We start from the raw sequence: 19,065 nt of genomic DNA on the forward strand, positions 1-19,065 counted from the left end.
TGGTCTAACAATTAAGAGTGTTGTAATCGACTCAAAAGTTAATTATTTGTTTTATTTATTTTTATCTTATTCATATATAGTTTTGTTTTCATCATTGTTAGAGTTAATTTAATTATTCTAATAGTGAAATGCACTATATATAACATTATATATTATAATTATATATATATATATTGTTATTAAAATGGCTTTATTTCTATATAAAAATATACCAATATAATATATTTATTTCAGAATTTTAATTTTTATTATCTATATTTTTATTTTAAACTTAGATATTATAATAAACATTATTAATATCTCACTCCGTGCACGGCGCAGATTAGTACATAGTATAACATTAAATTAGATATTGCATGATACACGGATAAAAAATAAGAAAATTAAATTAACAACCCACATAATTAAGATCAATATAATTAGATATCAATTTCAGACCTCCATTAGTTATATAAAAATATGTTTTGTAATTTGAATTTAAGAAAATTCAAAATTAATCCATATGCATAAACAATCACTCTAAATGATAGTGAGGGTTCCAAAAAATTAATTGTTAAATTCTATATAACTGAAAATTAGTTTAATTAAAAAAATCAATATATATTATTTAAAAAATATTAACTTCTGAAACTTAATTGTTCTAACATGTTAGGAAATTAATGTTTTGATGTTATAATTTAGATTATAAGTTTACAGCTCAATTTTTTTTTTGTTATAAATGAATATTCAAACACTTGATAACATATTTTTCTCCTATAATTTTATATATTATGAATCTTTTATAGACTTGGTAATTTATATATTTTTGATTTTGTAGTTTTTTGTTAGTTCACTTCTTTTGATTTTCTTAGCTTCCACTTTTTGGATTCAATTCTTTTTTGCCTTTTGTGTCATTTTTCTGTTTAAAAATAATAAGAAAAAATAGAAAAGTTATATTATTATATTGACAAATGTAACAATGTAAATAACATAGACAAAAATCTATTGAATTATGATTGTTCTCAGTGTCATGCTCACACACTCAACTTATATAATAAGATTGCAACAGCTCAATTTAACCAACTAAACCAACCCAAAATATTTGTTGCTCCAACATGGTTTTCTCCGTAATTTAAACCACACCTACGCAACCCAATTTTCAAGCTCAAATTTATAATATAAAATTAGAAAATACTTCTGGAAATGGTCAGGTAACATCTCTAAAGATTGAAAGAGATATTGTGATTTGTAGAAGACATTACCAAATCTATTATTGAAGAGATCGATCACAATCTTTTGGTATGTTAGTGGATGAGTCTATGGATGTTTCTGACAAATAACAAATGACAGTACAATTTCGTTATTCTTGTGGACTCTTTTACATCTAAGGTAAGATTTATATGTATTTGTATATATGTATATATATTATATATTAGAGAGGAAGAGACGTGAGAAAGAGAAGAGAGGAAGAAGTGATTTCTTCTTATCACACCTTCTCATTCTACTTTGGACATATTTTCTGAATGATGTAGTGGGAAGCGCCTTTGTAAAGATATCAGCTGCATTGTCACTTGAGCGAACATATTGGATATCCACTTCCTGATTTTTCTCGAGTTCTTGAATGTAAGAGAAAAACCTTGGAGGAATATGTTTTGTTCGATCGTTCTTGATGAAACCTTCCTTGAGTTGAGCAACACATGCAGCATTATCTTCGAACACTTTTGTTGATTCTTTATCAATGACTATTCCACTTGCACCTTGAATATGTTGAGTCATAGATCGGAGCCATATGCATTCTCTACATGCTTCATGGAGAGCAATGATTTCCGCATAATTTGAAGAAGTGGCAACCAAAGTCTGTTTTTGAGAACGCCACGAGATCGCCATTCCACCAATTGTGAAAACATATCCAGTTTGCGATCTAGCTTTATGCGGATCTGATAAATATCCTGCAGTGGAATGCGCCGACTGCGAGATCTATGAAGGAAATTTATATCCATCATTTCCAGAGGGAGATTACATAGCTGTACTCTTTTTTCTTGTCATGGTTTTTATCCCAATGGATTTTTCCATGATAAGATTTTTAACGAGACAGTACATAATAATTTATTAGTGATGGATAATTAAGAGGGAGTATTGGATAATAATTATCCACGTATGTAAGGGTAGGTAACAATATTTGCTGTCCATATAATTTACTTACCAACTAGACCAACTTCGGGGTTTCTATGATAAAATAAACCCAGATCAATCGTACCTTAGAGATAACGAAAAATATGTTTTATCCCATTCCAATGTCTGCGCATAGGAGATGAGCTGTATCTTGCAAGTAAATTAGTAGCAAAAGCTATATTTGGTCGAGTACAATTTGCAAGATACATAAGCCCACCGATAACGCTCATATAAGGTATTTCAAGACCTAATACGTTTTCGCTATCTTCACAAGGTCGAAATGGATCCTTGTTAATATCAAGTGATCTATTGACCATTGGAGTACTCAAAGGAGTTGCTTTATCCATTTTAAAGTGTTTTAACACCTTTCTAGTGTAATTTGATTGATGCACAAATATTCCATCTTGGAAATGCTCAATCTGGAGCCCTAGACAAAATTTTGTCTATCCAAGATCTTTCATTTCGAACTCTTCTTTCATGTGAGTTCTTGCATCATCAATCTCTTTTTGAGTTCCGATTATGTTCAGGTCATCGACATATATAGCAATGATCACAAATCCTGATGATGATTTCTTAATAAACACGCAAGGGCATATCGCATTGTTGATGTATCCTTTACTCAACAAGTATTCACTCAAGCGATTATACCACATGCGTCCGGACTGTTTTAATCCGTAAAGTGATCGCTGTAATTTGACCGAACATATATCTTTAGATGCTTCAGGCATCTTTGATCTTTTTGGGATCTTTACTCCCTCTGGGATTTTTATATATATGTCACTATCAAGTGATCCATATAGATATGCAGTCACAACATCCATAAGGTACATATCTAGATTTTTAGATGCCGTTAGGCTCATTAAGTACTTGAATGTGATTGCATCCATGACCAGGGAATATGTATCTTCATAATAAATTCCCGGTCTTTGAGAAAAATCTTGTGCCACAAGTCGGGCTTTATATCTTGTGATCTCGTTTTTCTCATTTCTTTTTCTTACAAAGACCCATTTGCACCCGACTCGCATTACATCTTCTGGTGTAATGACTATAGGTTCAAAGACATTTCTTTTATTCAGGGAGATTCATTCATTTCTCATGGCCATCTGCCATTTCTCCCAGTCAGGCTTTTTCTGGCATTCTGACACGGACCTTGGGTCTGGATCATCATTTTCATTATCAATTTCCTTGGATACCGAAAAGGAGAACATTCCATTTGTATCATTTATCTCACTTCTAGCCCATAATGTCCCACTTTGGGCGAAGTGAATGGAAATCTCATACTTTTCAGTATCATGTTCGTCTTCTGGACGAACTTCTTTAACTGGTTCTTCTGGAACCTCTTCATGTATGTCTTCAGGACATATTTCTTTATATGGTTCTTCTAGAAACTTTTCACCAATGTCTTCAAGACATTTTTCTTTATTCGGTTCTTCTGGAACCTTGTCTCCCAATTTCTTTTTCTTTCGAGGATTTTTATCTTTCGAGCCCATCGGCCTCCCCCGCTTTAATTGAACCCGTGGTTCATTTGCTTTATTCCCATCAATAACTTGTTCCGGAACATTTATTTTTGATGGAGCATTAGCAGCGGGGATATATGATTTTGTCACTCTTCTCGTCTCTGTGAACGCATCAGGTAACTCGTTTACCAACCTTTGCAAATGTATGATTTTCTGAACTTCCGCCTCGCGTTGATGGGTAGGGGGATCAAGATAAGCCACGGTTTGTGTACACCATGTGATATCCTTTGGTGATTCTCCTGATCCTCCCCCCCCAGCGCTGGGAATTCATTTTCATCAAAGTGGTAATCGGCAAAATGTGCCGTAAACATATCTCCAGTTACCGGTTCAAGATATCTTATTATACTTGGTGACGTATAGCCGATATATATTCCCAATCTCCTTTGTGGCCCCATTTTTGTTCTTTCCGGTGGGGTTATTGAGACATAGACCACACATCCAAAGATACGGAGATGAGATACATTGGGCTCTTTGCCAGATGTTAACTGTATTGGGGAATATTCATTATATGCACTTGGCCTCATCTGGACTAATGCCCCAGCATGCAATATAGCATGTCCCCATACAGTAACTGGGAGTTTTGTTCTCAATATTAACGGTCTTGCAATTAATTGCAACCGTTTAATCAAAGACTCAGCCATGCCATTTTGTGTATGAACATGTGGAACCGGATGCTCAACATCAATTCATAATGACATACAATAGTCATTAAAGGCCGCTGAAGTGAATTCACCAGCGTTGTCAAGCCTTACTTTCTTTATGGCATAATCAGGGAATTGCGCTCTCAACCTGATTATTTGGGCAATGAATCTTGCGAAAGCTATATTTCTTGTGGTCAGCAGACACACATGTGACCATCTACTAGATGCGTCAATTAATACCATAAAATATCTAAATGGCCCGCACGGTGGAAGAATCGCCCCACATATATCACCATGTATTCTCTCTAAGAATACAAGGGATTCATTCCCAACTTTGGTTGGCAAGGGCCTAGTTATGAGTTTTCCTTGAGAACATGCCTGACATGAAAACTCTCCCGATTGAAAAATCTTCTGGTTTTTCAATGGGTGGCCACTCGAATTTTGCACAATTCTTCTCATCATGACTGATTCAGGATGGCCAAATCTTTTATGCCATACTTTAAATGTACTAGTAAACCTCGGGTTTACTGTAACATAGGATTCAGTCATATTTATTTTTGTGCAATATAACCTAGAGGACATCATTGGTAATTCTTCAAATATATATTTCCTCTCAGATGTAATGCAAAGATATTCAATGCCATTCTTATTTATAATTGCTATATGATATTCATTTCCTCGGATATCTCTAAAACTTAGCAAGTTTCTGCTAGATTTGGGGGAATATAATGCATCGCTTATTTCAAACTTTGTTCCCCTTGGCATTGAAAAATAAGCTCTTCCAGAGCCTATAATAATGTTTGCATTACCAGATATGATACTCACGCTTTCGGCGGAGTCTTTTATTTTGAGACAGGAGAAATACTTTTTATCTTTAAGTATAGTATGTGTCGTAGCACTGTCTACTAGACATGTATCTTCATCCTGAATCTCAAACAATGACATGTTCTGAATCACAATATGCAAGAAAATGCATTAATAAACCAAAAACATGATTTTAGAAATTATTTTAAGAAAAACCTTTTATTGTTAACAAAAATATATTACATTCTTATTTAAAAATACATTGGTTTTTCTTTTGTCTTCTTCAAGAAGACTTTATATTACATCGATCTTAATCGCTTTGTTTCCGTTGATTCTTCAGGATCAACCAGGAAATCAGCGATATCAAGATGAGTATAATCACTTATGCCATCAAAGGAAGGTCCAGCTTCATCAGAGATGAAATTGGTTTCAAAATTCTTTCCTTTATCCTTTTCTTTGGCATCTTGTGATGCTCAGTACAGATCGGCTAAATGTCTTGGTGTGTGACATGTTATTGCCCAATGATTTTTCATGCCGCATCTGTAACAAGCAGTTTCTTTTTGCTTTCCTACTTCCCGACCAACATCATTTTGTCATCCTCGTCCCTGACCTCGTCCGCAACCGCGGTAACGGCCTCACCACGCCCGCGTCCGTGTTCGGTTCTATTATTTTGACTGGATGACGCAACATTCGCTTCTGGGACTGGCGATGATCCAGTTTGACGGGTTTCATGGTTTAACATCACGAGCTGGTTATTTTGTTCAGCTACAAGGAGGACTTGCATCAACACCGAGTAAGTGGTGTAACCTTTTGCCCGGTATTGTTGTTGCAGGATTACATTTCCAGGATGAAATGTTTGGAGAGTTTTTTTGATCATGTCGAAATCATTTACCTCCTGTCCACATAACATCATCCTGGAAGTAATTCCGAACATAGCGGAATTATATTCACCAACACTTTCGTAATCCTGGAACCGGAGGTTCAACCACTCATGTTTGGTTTTCGGTAAGATCACATATTTCTGGTGATCAAACCTATCTTTGAGAGATTGCCAAAGATCTGCAGGATCTTCTTTCGTGATGTATTCCTCTTTTAAACTATTATCGATGTGGTGGAGCAAAAATATCATGGCTTTCGCCTTTTTCTCATCTGATGTCGTTTCCGACTTATCGATGGTATCGAGAAGCCCGTTTTCTCTTAGATGCATTTTTGCACCTACTGCCCATGACATGTAATTTTTACCAGACACATCAAGAGCAGGGATTTCGAGCTTCGCCATGATAACTGTATGTATATCATAAATTTAGCGGAAATTCAATTTAAATTTTTGTTTTTAACAAAATATGATAAAAAAATTTGAATATGCATGTATAATAAAAATATAATATAGAGGCAGAATCTTCTATATAATTGAAGAGGCAGAGCCTACCATAATTTTAAGGAGGAGGTATAACCTTCTACTCCACAAAAATAAAATCAAGGAGGAGGTTTAGCCTTCCACTCCATATATATGATCCGAGGAGACATAGTCTACCATATGATAATATGATTGTGAAAGCATAGCCTATCATAAGGATCGGTTCGGGGAAGGCAGAGCCTATCATCCCGTAAACTTAAAATAAGTTGAACATAAATTTTAATTAATGATTCGGGAAGGCAGAACCTATCACCCGGAATAATACATAAACTTAAAACAAATTAAATATAAATTTAAATCTTACCTCTTTTGGTATAAGAACGGATTGGGAGGCGTTCGTGCTGATAACGTCTTGTGAACTCTTTTATATCTAAGGTAAGATTTATATGTATTTGTATATGTGTATATATATTATATATTAGAGAGGAAGAGACGTGAGAAAGAGAAGAGAGGAAGAAGTGATTTCTTCTTATCACACTTTCTCATTATTATCATCCAAGATGTATTTATACAGGGAAGGAGAAGAGTGGTAAGTAAATTATATGAACAGCAAATATTGTTACCTACCCCTACATACGTGGATAATTATTATCCAATAGTTATGTTGATAAAAGTTGGATAATAAAAGAGAGATTCATTAGCATCGTGTGCATGTGTCTTGTCTACATCTTTAAAATCTGTATTGATTATGTGTTTGCTAAATTTGGTTTGAGATTTACAAAAATTTCAGAGGACAAGATTATGATGGAGCAAGTAACATGACGGATAAGATCAATGGATTCAAGTCATTAATTATAAAAGAAAACTTATCAATATATTATGTCCATTGTTTTGCTCACCAACAAAAAGTACATTATGATGTAAATTTTCTTTTATATAGTTGCTCCATTGTTGAATGTGGCATGTTTACAGAGAGATATGATTCAAGAGGATCATAGGAAAACGATTTAGGAAGAAATTTTTAATGGTGAAAGCAGCACTGGAAAATGGTTGAATCAAGAGGTTGCTCAAAGACTAGAAGATACTCATTTGAGGTCTTACTATAAAACTCTGTTGTGTTTGGTTGAATTGTTTTATCCTATTGTGAATGTGCCTGAGTATATCAAGAATGAAGGCATTGAAGACTGAAAAAGACGTCAAGCTCATCGTCTCTTCATATATTTTCATAAATTTGATTTTGTGTTCTATTTACAAATAATGGTATACCTTTTATGATTAGTGATAACTTCTCCATGGCTTTGTAAAGAAGATATAAAGATATTTTGAATGTTATATCATTGGTGAAATCAAGAAAGAGATGACTCTAGAATTTTAGGGATGACGGATGGCATTATCATAAGATTAATGTTAAGTCTTTATGTGAGAAATATGGTATTAAAAAGGTTAACATGGAAGAGGATTTTGTTGAAACCAAGGAAAAAAACAGGAATACCAAAAAATCAGCATTAACAGGTCGGTTGCTTCTTTGTTGTTTTGGATTAGTAGCTTCAAGAGTTTAGTAATCGTTTTACAGAAATGAACACTACAAGATTACTGGTAAATTGCAACACCAATATAAGTCGGAAATCAGTCACTAAACCTATATTTACGACTGAGTTACGACTTTTACGAGTGGTCGTAAATATTTTGTCGCAAAATCAAACAGGCGTTAATCAGTCGTATATTAGCGAGTGAATACCGACTTCTACATGTTGACGTTAAACAGTCATTGTTTAGTCGTAAAATTTAGCGACTACTGTACGACTACTTTACGACCACTTGGTGACTGTTTTGTAATTGTAAGAAAGTCGTTAAATACAGTAGCGAATCAGTCGGTAATTTTAACAACTATTGCTAGACTATTTGGCTATAGCGACTACATAGCGACTACAACTGAACTACTACTTATTTCCGACTACATTGCGACTATTTATTTCAGCGGAATTAGAATTTGGCATTGCTTTTGATGATGCCAATTTCACCTCTGTTAAATCCAATTGAACTTGTGGTTCACAAAAATAAAATGCAGTCAACAAAAACTTTATACAAGCACCATTTCCCTTAAAATTAAAAGAATAATTATACAAATAATGGATTAGAACCATACATTGTTCACAAAAAAATTAGAACCATATACAACCATTTAAGTTAAGTTCACAACCATTGGAGATAAGTTAAAAATGGCTGCACCAAAAAACAAAATAAAGGAGATATTCAAAATGAGGTTGAAAGAGATGAAAAACCTAGAGGATCTTGAGGTCGATTGGTTGGAGAACCGGTTGGAGGAGTGGATGAAGCCCCGGCTGGAGCACCACCAGTTGCAGCCCCTGTTGGAGGAGAGGTTGGAACAGGGGTTAAAAGGGAAGACGTGGGAGCAGAATTAGCAGCTTTGAAGTCCAAGAACCTTGGATCAGTTTCACTTAAATACCTTTCCAGCAATGTCAATTGGTCGATCTTGGCTTGTTGGGCAGCTGAAACTTTGGTAAGATCTGCTTTACGTCTTGCATTCTCAGCCGTTTGTTCTTCTATTTTTTTGTTGAGCTTGTTGTAGTTGTTCTTGCAGAGTGGTGTATGTTGAAGTGCTTCCAGTGTACTTCCTTTTGCTGTTGATATGCGACTGTGAGAGGCTTCCAACACCATAAGAAATTCCTCTTTCATTCGCGAAAGTCGACTACAAAAAAATAAAGTGTCACTCAATTTGAATAACAAAAGCGAGCAAACAAAGGGCAATGCAAAGTGATATTTGAGCCTAGCGACTTCGTTTGGGTACATACAAGAAAGGAGCATTTTCCAGATCAAAGGAAGTTCAAACTGATTCCAAGATGAGATGTTTGATTTTCATCTTTGGAGCGGATCAATAACAATGCCTACAAGCTAGACTTGCAAAGTGAGTACAATATTAGTTCTAGTTTCAATGTTTCTGACATAACTCCTTTCTATGAAGGTAACCTGATTTAAGATCAAATCATTTTCAAGAGGAAGGGAATGATGAGGACATCATAAGCAGGAAGGATCAGGAAGAGGAGGCATTGAACGTAACAGTTGGACCAGTCATAAGAGCAAAGGCTAAGAGGATCAAATAAGCACCTTAACAGGCTGATTCAAGACATTTTGGACAAGGAAAGCATTCAGAATTTGGCTGGAGATATTCACTATCAAGTCCAGCCCACTTTGAGTATAGTACAAGTCCAAGAAAGCCCAGAATAATGCATTTTATTTTTCTGCCCAAATAAAGTGACAAAAATGAACTCAAGAGTTATCTTTGAAGATCAATTCAACTATCGTTATTTCTCTTCTTTGATTTTCAAGACAATTAATACTTAGATTTATTTTTAAGTTTTGTTTTCCTTTACATATTCTTGTAAGATCATTCTGATCAAATAATCTAGCTTTTCATCAAATATTAATTTTGTGAGAGTGATTCTCATTTTGTTCCTTGTGAGCTTTTCGATCCTCAAATGTATAATATCTAAAGTGATCCACCGGTTGATATAAGATTGGAGTCACACCAAATTTTATAATTCACAAGGTTGTCAAAGACAACAAGTTTTATGCGGAAGTGGGTGATAATAGTGAGATGGAAGGTGGTGAAAGTGATTGGCTCTTTCAATCTGTGATGATTGACTCTTTCAATCAGATGATCGAACAAACTATTTGAATCACACAAATAGTTAAATCCGAAAACTCTAGTGAATATGTGAATCACACACAATATTCAAAAGAACAACTCTTGCAAAGGACACTCTTTGAAGAAAATGAAAATACTTAATTACTTTGAGATTGAAAGGTGCTTTACAATAAAGACAGAAATGAGCTTATATAATGCTCTACACAAGTCTAAACCAACGTTCTAAAAGCTAAAGCAAGAAAGAAATCGAAGACTAAATGCAAAACTAGCCGTTATAACTAAATCTCGGCCAAGTAAGGAAAGTGGAGCTGTGCTTGAGTCTTGACAACTTGGGTGCGTAGGAGTGGTGTCTTGGGACATCCATATTCAGTAAATGAAGCTCCAAAACGCAGCATCTTAGAAGATAGAGCCGTTAGAGAGTTATTCCTCCAAGTGTGAATGCGTCTGGAAAAAGAAAGTGTACAAACATGAAGATCCGCCTGATCCTGTGGTTTGTGGAGCATGGTAAGACGTTTTTGTCTCCTCTAATTGTCTAAGAAACTCCCCTGGTCGCCAAACTCGGGTTTGTAAGAGATTGAACCAGTCGGTCTTCATACTTTCCATAAACAGCTCCGTTTGGCTTAATTGAGAATTCAATTGGATCCGCCTGATCCAATGCGTGTTGGTGCACCTTAGTATGTTTTCGAAGAACAATTCTTGGGTTCACTCCTAGGGGTGAATTCATTCATTCACCCCCTCTCATTTTAGCCAATGAGAATCTGTCATATAATAAAATCAATTAAGATAACTTATCTAAATTATATATTTTATATATTTTTTCTTAATGGAAAAAACTAAACCCTAATTTGGAAATAGTGAACCCAAGCATAATATTAAAGTTTATGTCAAATTATTTTTAATAAACATATATTTTTACATAATTATTTGTTTTATTTTCAGAATTTTAAATGAAGAAAATTAAACCCTAAATAGAAAATAGTGAACCCAAACATAATAATTTTTAATGGAAAAAACTATACCCTAATTTAGAAATAGTGAACCCAAGCATAATATTAAAGTTTATGTAAAATTATTTTTAATAAACATACATCTTTACATAATTATTTGTTTTATTTTTAGAATTGTAAATGAAGAAAATTAAACCTTAAATAGAAACAAAAATTAATAGAAAAAAACTATACCCTAATTTTTAAATAGTGAATCCAAGCATAATATTAAATTTTATGTAGAATTAGTTTTAGTAAACATACATTTTTACACAATTATTTGTTTTATTTTCAGAATTTTAAATAAAGAAAATTAAACCCTAAATAGAAAATAATAAACCCAAACATAATATTAAATTTATTTTTATTTATTTATAATAAATATATATTTTTAAATAATTATATTTTATTTTTGGAATTTTAAACCCTAATCTCTAAACTCTAACCTTTAAATCCAAAATATTAGTATTTATACCCTAAATCATAATTTATAAACCTTGAAAAAAATTAAAATAAAACTAAACTCTAAATTCTAATCTTTATAAATATCATTTATTTATTTTTCTATTTTTATAAAGATTTGATTGAGTATTTAATCTTTTAATTTTAATTTTGTATTTTTATTTAAAAATAATATTACATGGCAGATTCTTATTGGCTAAAATGAGAGGGGGTGAACCCAAGAATTTTTTGTTTTGGAAAACCTTTTAGAAGTAACTCAGAGTATCCTGGGCGCCACTGATATGTTTGAAGTTCCCAAAACCCGGAAGGTTCCAAATAAGACAAACCGAGAATCCTTTGGTTTAGAAATTGAATAATTTCCAACCAAAACCGGTCTTGGTATGATTCCAATTCTCCTGGATTCTCTGATGAGTGAAGAATCCAAAACAAGCCGTTTCATAGCTTGATTCGTCCTGATTTGGTCGGAATCTTTTGATCAAGATGCATATGTCCAAATCGGTTTTATTGGAGATCACCCGGTTTGTAAACTGAATAACTCTTATGTCTGAACTCCAATTAATTGGACTGATTCTAATTCTCTAAATGCCTATGCTGGATGCATATTTCATAGCAAGTAGTTTCATGAATTAAATCCTTCTGTTCTGGTTGGAGTGCGTTAATAAGTGGTCGTATGTCTCCATTGGATCCTTTGAAGATCTGCCTGATTGTATCTTCAATATCTTCTTCATGTGGAAAGCTTTTGGGATGATTCTTCTTCGTGGTATGCGCTAGACGCGATGAGTAAATATCCCATATGTTTGTTGAGCTGAAATGGCCAGTATTGGCCTTCATTTGTGCGGAACAAAGCTCGCATGTCTCCTTAGATCGTCTTGGCTCCATGTTCTCCTCTCCTTGTTTCTTGATTCCTTGCTTCATGTCTGATGATGACTTGATGTCCTCATCATGACCTCCCTCTTCATAAAGTTTTGTCCTCAAAACTTGTTTACCTGCACATAGACAAGTCAAGTTAGTACCTTGAATTGTTTGAGGGTTCGTAGAAATACCTCCACTCATTGTGCGAGTGTAGCTTTGGCATGGTCGGTGTTGGGCATCTGGTGGTTTTTATTTGATCAGAAAAGAAGTAATGACGCCTCTCCAAGTTTTGTTGCTGACTTCTTTGGGCAGCAAGTCGTTCACTGTGAAATCCCCCTTTTCACACGTCATGTCTCCATTAAACCTTTGGAAATTAGAGTTTTGTTGATTCTCTCCTGTACCTGCAATTTCCTTGACACTTTGGAAAAAAAAACAGGTGCATTATGGTAGTCATGGTATTACTAGAAACTGAGAAACATAATTTAGGTTGGACCATTTCATTAACTTTCTGTGAAACCGCAAGTTGCTCATAGCTCTGTGGTTCAAGACAAGAAACTGTTTCTCTAATTTTCTCACACGTTTCTGAATTTAACAAATTTATGAGCACAGACTTAGAATCATCAGAAATAAATGAGAGAAAATTGATACTTACCTGATCAGAACTACCGTGGAGTTCTGTTTCTCTCATAGCCACGACTTTTGGATTCAACATGTAATCTGGTGGCTCTTCCTGGTTTGTAATGAAGCTGGTGGCAAATTCATCTTTCTTAATAGCTGTCTCGTGGTCTACTACTTCCACATTGTGTTCCACTTCAAGTTCTAGACCTGCAATATCAACCTTTGGCAAAGACAAGTGCATCATACTAGAATTGGAAATTTCTAAATGCAACTCATCTTTTTCTACTTCTTTAACCTTTTCTTTTTCTATCTGGTGGCTCTTCCTGGTTATCTCTGATTTTTTAATTGGACAATTCTTAGCAAAATGACCCCTTAAATGACATCTATAGCAGATAGTGTCATGTACCTTTAAAGCTTTAGAAGGCTTACATTGATCTGTTTTGACTTGTGCCTCACACTTCAGTTTTGTGCTCTGTGTTTGAGTTGCACCAGGTTGTTTTGGGGCTGTCTTAACTTCTTTTGCTCCCACTAGCTTCTTAACCTCTGTCTTCTTCTTCAAAGTGTTCTGGAACACTTTCTTGGGCACATGACAACAAGTTTTCTCTGACTTGTGCTGAGAAACAGGCTGCAGTTTTGGTGTTGGCATCCAACTTCTACTAGTTGTTTGAAACAGAGACCTCTTAGGGATATAGCTGCGGTTGTGGGACTTCTGGAAAAACTCTCTGTACATACGCTGCTTGAGATTACCCCAAGTGATGGCCGAATTATTGTAGTTGGCCAGAGCTTCTTCTTGCATCCACCATGTAGAAGCTTCCATCAAGTGAGTTAATGGCGTAGTTGAGTCTCTCTTCCTTTGGTATGTTGATGGACCTAAACCAATGCTCCATATCATTCTCCCACTGTAGGTAAGCTTCTGGACCTTGATTATGACCTGAAAAATAGATGTGGTGTGGCTCATAATCTGCCTCATCATCTGTTGTTGCATTGTATGGTTCGTCTAGGGTGGTGTTGTTGTTGTCTGCTTTGTTTGGATCTTGTTTCTCCTTGGACATCAAGTCATCATCACCGGTGTATCAAGAGAATTTTATTGTGTGACCATTAACTAAACAAAGTGTGTAGTAGAGTCTTAAGTGAGTTACGGGTTTTAAATTTCATATACACCTAAGATTTGGCTATGTTAGTCTATGTCACCTTGTTTCATTGTTCCATCTTATGAATATTGGGTCGTAGGTTTAATATACCTAAGATTTGTATTTGGTCTGTTCTTTAAAGTTAAGAATCTATCCCACCAACAATCTTAGAGACTAATGCCCTTTGGAATTGCGCATCACTACCTCCATATAATAAATGTTTCAAAGACATTAAAAAGCAAATTTTGAAGAACTATTTAAAAAATATATCCAGATGACATACATGAAATGTTTTGGAAGAACCACATAATAAATTTCGTCGAGAAGATGATTGTTATACACACTAACTATTTTACATTATACTGTAGTTCTTAAATTGCTGTTCCTTTTAACTTATGTTTATTATCTTAAATCATATAGAATGCTATGCCTACTGAATTAATTTTAACTGTTTAATTTATTTTGTTAATTAAATATGTGAGTTCTAGAAGACCTATTATAATTATAAAATAATTAGAAGCTCCAGAAGAGCCTGTTGTTTTAGAAAAGTGAAATGCTCCAGAAGAACTAAATGTTTTAGAAGAACTAGAAATTTTAGAAGCACAAAATGCTCCAGCAAAACGAAAAGCTATAGAAAAACACATGATCGAGATATGCATAAAGATAGAAAAATTGTGTAAGATAATAAACCTGAAGTTTAGTAGTATATATCATTACCAGTTTAAGTCATCATGTTCTACTAATTATATAAAATATTATTGAGAATTTCTGTGAGAAAACTAGAAGTTTTTCACAAATAACATGTATTAAAAAATAAAATAAAAAGACCATCAGAATCACCATTTTTGGATATATTGGATAAGATATTGATTTCTTTAAACAGTCTCTAAATTATATCCTGAATATAATTTATTTAAAACCAAAAATTAGTTCAAAATGAATGGACAAAAAAAAGCCATCTTCTCTAGAGAGGATATACTGAGTCTCACATCAAAAGGATTTGATGCATAATTTCTGATTCAAATGAGTTAATTGGATATATTGTTGGTTCTAAAGTGGGATTCAATTACAGATGAATGGACATAAAATGTCATCAGCTCAAGAAGGAGATTTAAAAAATCTCAAATACGAGAAGCATATGTAAACAACTAATAAAGATTTCTCAAAATGAATTATCATTGAAAATTATGGATTTTCGTATACATGATTTTGAACCTGACGTTATAAGGATTATTCAATTATAAAATACTACTAGACATACAATTGATATGAGAGAAAATCTAATTATATCTGAATATGCTCTAATAAGTATATGTCTCTGAAAGATGACTAATCATTATGGCATGTATAAGAAACGTAATAGACAGCCTTGGTTTCTAAAATAAAAATTCTCAAAAAAGACCATATATATATATATATATATATATATATTATATTGTTAAAAAGAGGGTTAGTGTCGAGAAGAGACTGTTCTGATGATGTAATCAGTATGAAATCATTGATAATAATAAAAAGATTTTGATTAACTATGTTATTATAGGAAAATGTGGAACCGAAGATAAAATAATTGTCTGTCAGTATAAACAAGATAGCGTGCCATATAAATAATACAAATGAGGATTATAATTCTACCTCTCTCAATGAATGTAGAGAAGAAAAATATTAGTCAAAGAGTGAAAAAAGAAATCAAGTGTTTTTTTTATCTCATATGAAAAATGAGAAATGAAAAATGAGACTAATAGTCCAAGCATTAAAAGGGTATGTGTTTTTCGAGAAAGATGAATGAGAACATGATATAACGGTATGTAAAATGGCCTTGTTTCATTATAAGTCATCTCCAAATATTTGATATTAAGAAAATATTCAAATGTGGTGAATGTAATAATATTAAGTCTGGCAGTACATGAGCGAATTGAAATGTCAAATAATCTTTAAAAGATAAAGATATCAAAATTGTGTTCCCGTGAACTTAACTTGATATATATATATATATACATATATATATGTTATATGGAGTATAATAATTAAGGTTTGTCGATATATCCATGTATAATTATGGATCAAAGGAAAGTATCTTTAATTTAATCATAATCTAAACTTTTGAAAAGTTGTCACAAGCCATATAGTATTAAAGAAAATAATTTGGGAGAAGAACCCTCTGAAAAGGAGAATTTTTTCATGCATCCAAATTGAACAAGTGATCTTCTAAACATAGACACTGGAATGGAGTATATATATTCTCTTTAAGGTGTGATTAATTTGAAATCCTGAAATTTGTTTAATTGGTATTGCAGGTATCTCAATAGAACATCTCATCTCAAACAATTCCAGCAAAATCCAATATAATGAAAACTCACATTAAGCATTTTCTTACAAAATTTCTAAGCTTGAAGTTCATAAAATTTAACAGTACTCTATCAAGATTTAATGTTTCTGAATAACAAAATTTATTAGGCAGAGTAAATAAACTCAAAGTTCAGTTAAAAAAAAAAAGGGTGATGGACATAAAATTCTCCAAAACTAAAAGATTAGAGTATAAAATAAAAAAATTCCAGAAGAATCAAACAAAAGCGACGGAATGAAATATATTTCTCCAAATTTTTTTACTTATATTCAAGAGTTCGAAAAGAAATAAGAAATCGATATCAAAATATGCGTTCAAGTAATAATGCATTGGAATGCGTCATAGCATTAGAATGCGTTAACCCCAGAATCTGTGAATTAAAAATATAGGACAAAAAAATACTACTATTATCCCCTTAATACTTATATAAAATAATTTGTCCCCCTAAGACTTCTACAAATATTTTAACTTCTTCTACCCTTTTAATTCAAATTTAACAATAATAATTCAATTCTTAAAAAGTTAAAAAAAAAAAATTACTCTTACATTTTTGGTTGTAGAAGCCGCCTCCTACCACCATCATCTCCTTCATCGTGAAAACAAAAAAAAGTTCAGGGAAACAAATCTTCTTTTCTGTTCGCCGGAACTTCTTCTCTATCTCCGGTACGTTCCGGCGAACCGCCGTCCTCCTCTTCTCTTGTCTACTTCCTCCTTATTTGCAATTTCGTTTCAATAGATTGTGATGTTAGGGTTTGTTTAATCCCAAATCGATTTGGGTTTTCTGTGTGTAGGGATAGTGATTTTCGGGCTTAGAGAACTCCATCGCTGCTGTCTCATCTGATAATCTGAAGGTAATGTGTTCATTGATAGTGTTCTATTGCTCATAAATTGCAGAATCTAATTTTCGAAATTGTATAAAATTGGTTTTCTTCTTCTCTTTGTTAGCTTCCCATGATTTGTTGTGAATCAATTTCGACTTTTACATGAGAGATGTTGTAGTTGTGGAATCCTTGAACTGAATACTTTTTATTTTCTCTGCTGCATGCAATAGCTTCTAAGGCGAGTGCTGTGTGGACAGATTGTCAATCTCTCTCTCGCTGGAATATTTTTTTAAACCTCTTTTCAGGTACTTGTTCCTTCTTTTTGTGAATATATCTTTGATGGTGCTCTGCTTCTCTAAACCGTGTACTCTTTTTGAGAAAGTTTTTCTATGCTTTCGTTGATCTATTTGGTTTAGGTGATTTCTCTCTTCTTTCAAAGGCTCTTTATTTGCATTTGATTTCTGATTAATTTGAGGAGTCATGTGTTGGGTTGCTCGAGCTTCGTTGAGTCTTGGGTTTCTCAAATAAGACTTTCTCTTAACTTGTGTGTTCAATTACGGTTATAATCCAAGTCAAAGATGTGTTCTTTTGTTGTTTTGGGTAGTGAAAATTTAGTGAGAAGGGAGTAATGAAATGCCAGTTTTTGCTTATCTTTTGGCAATTTGGGATCGAAATTCTGCAAGCGAGTGTTTTGTTTTCTCTGTTTGGGATTTGGTAGGAAGTTGGGTTTTGGAGAAAATCCTGAATCTAGTCTTGATTTTGTGATTTATGGTTTTCAGTTTGGGATTTGGTAGGAAGTTGGGTTTTCTGGATGCTTGTTGATTCTAAACTATAACATAGGTTATATAATTTACGAGCAAAACAACTAAAAAGGAACTTTTTTCTTCTAAATAATTTACTACACGGTTCTTTCTTTCTTTCTTTCTTCACTGGTCTTCCACAACTTGTAATGTCATTTTTGTCTCGGGAAACTGTCTCTGAAGATACTCAGGTTTTTTCTCTTCTACTCGGTTTTGTACTTATGTATCAGCGTTATGTAAACTACACTATATAACCTTGGAATAATATACTTACTATGTTGACTGCTAGTTAGTTTCTATGATCACAAAGGGAAGTTATGTATGGAACCAGAAACTAAGTTGAAGTAATGGTTTGACGGGCATAATTATGAAAAAATTAAAGGAATCATGCTTTTTTCTTTTTCATATGGACCAACATGTGAACACGTGATTGTTTGGATAAATGGATCTTTCTTACAAACCAAAATCGAATAGAAGGTGAAGCAGCCTATTATTTAAGAATCTCTCATAAACGTGTAGTTACATAGTTTTTTTTCTTTTGCAGTTACATAGTTTTTTTGGATGATATTCTTCTTTCAAGTGCAGTTACATAGTTTTTTTTTTGTTTCATAATCCACATGGAATTTCGTGGTTTGGGTTTGTCTGTCACTGATCTCTGATTGTATAGAGATCGATCACTTTGCCTTTCATTCTGTGAAAAAATCTTTTCTGTTTAGGAAACTGATCTTCGTGTTTGTGCAACCTGTCTTATCTCTTTTACATTCTCTGTTCTGACTCTTCTTTGATCTTTTACATTACGTTTTTTTATCATTGTCTTTGATTGCTACTCATTAATCTCGTTTATGTGATGTTGTATGTATGAAGATAGCTACTCATTTCCTTAATCTTTTATTTCTTATTCGCAGGATTGGATAT

At 33.5% G+C, this 19,065-nt stretch overlaps 1 protein-coding gene across 1 annotated transcript; it reads right to left on the reverse strand.

Moving 5' to 3' along the window:
* Positions 1-5,681: 5,681 nt before the first annotated feature.
* On the reverse strand, positions 5,682-6,392 carry LOC112088116. The gene has a single exon (XM_024158273.1). The coding sequence runs from the start codon at positions 6,390-6,392 to the stop codon at positions 5,682-5,684; it is 711 nt and encodes a 236-aa protein (XP_024014041.1).
* Between the last annotated feature and the right edge of the window lie 12,673 nt (positions 6,393-19,065).

This window comes from Eutrema salsugineum, unplaced genomic scaffold (genome assembly GCF_000478725.1).
Source record: "Eutrema salsugineum unplaced genomic scaffold, Eutsalg1_0 scaffold_15, whole genome shotgun sequence".
In the NCBI taxonomy this organism is placed as follows: domain Eukaryota; kingdom Viridiplantae; phylum Streptophyta; class Magnoliopsida; order Brassicales; family Brassicaceae; genus Eutrema; species Eutrema salsugineum.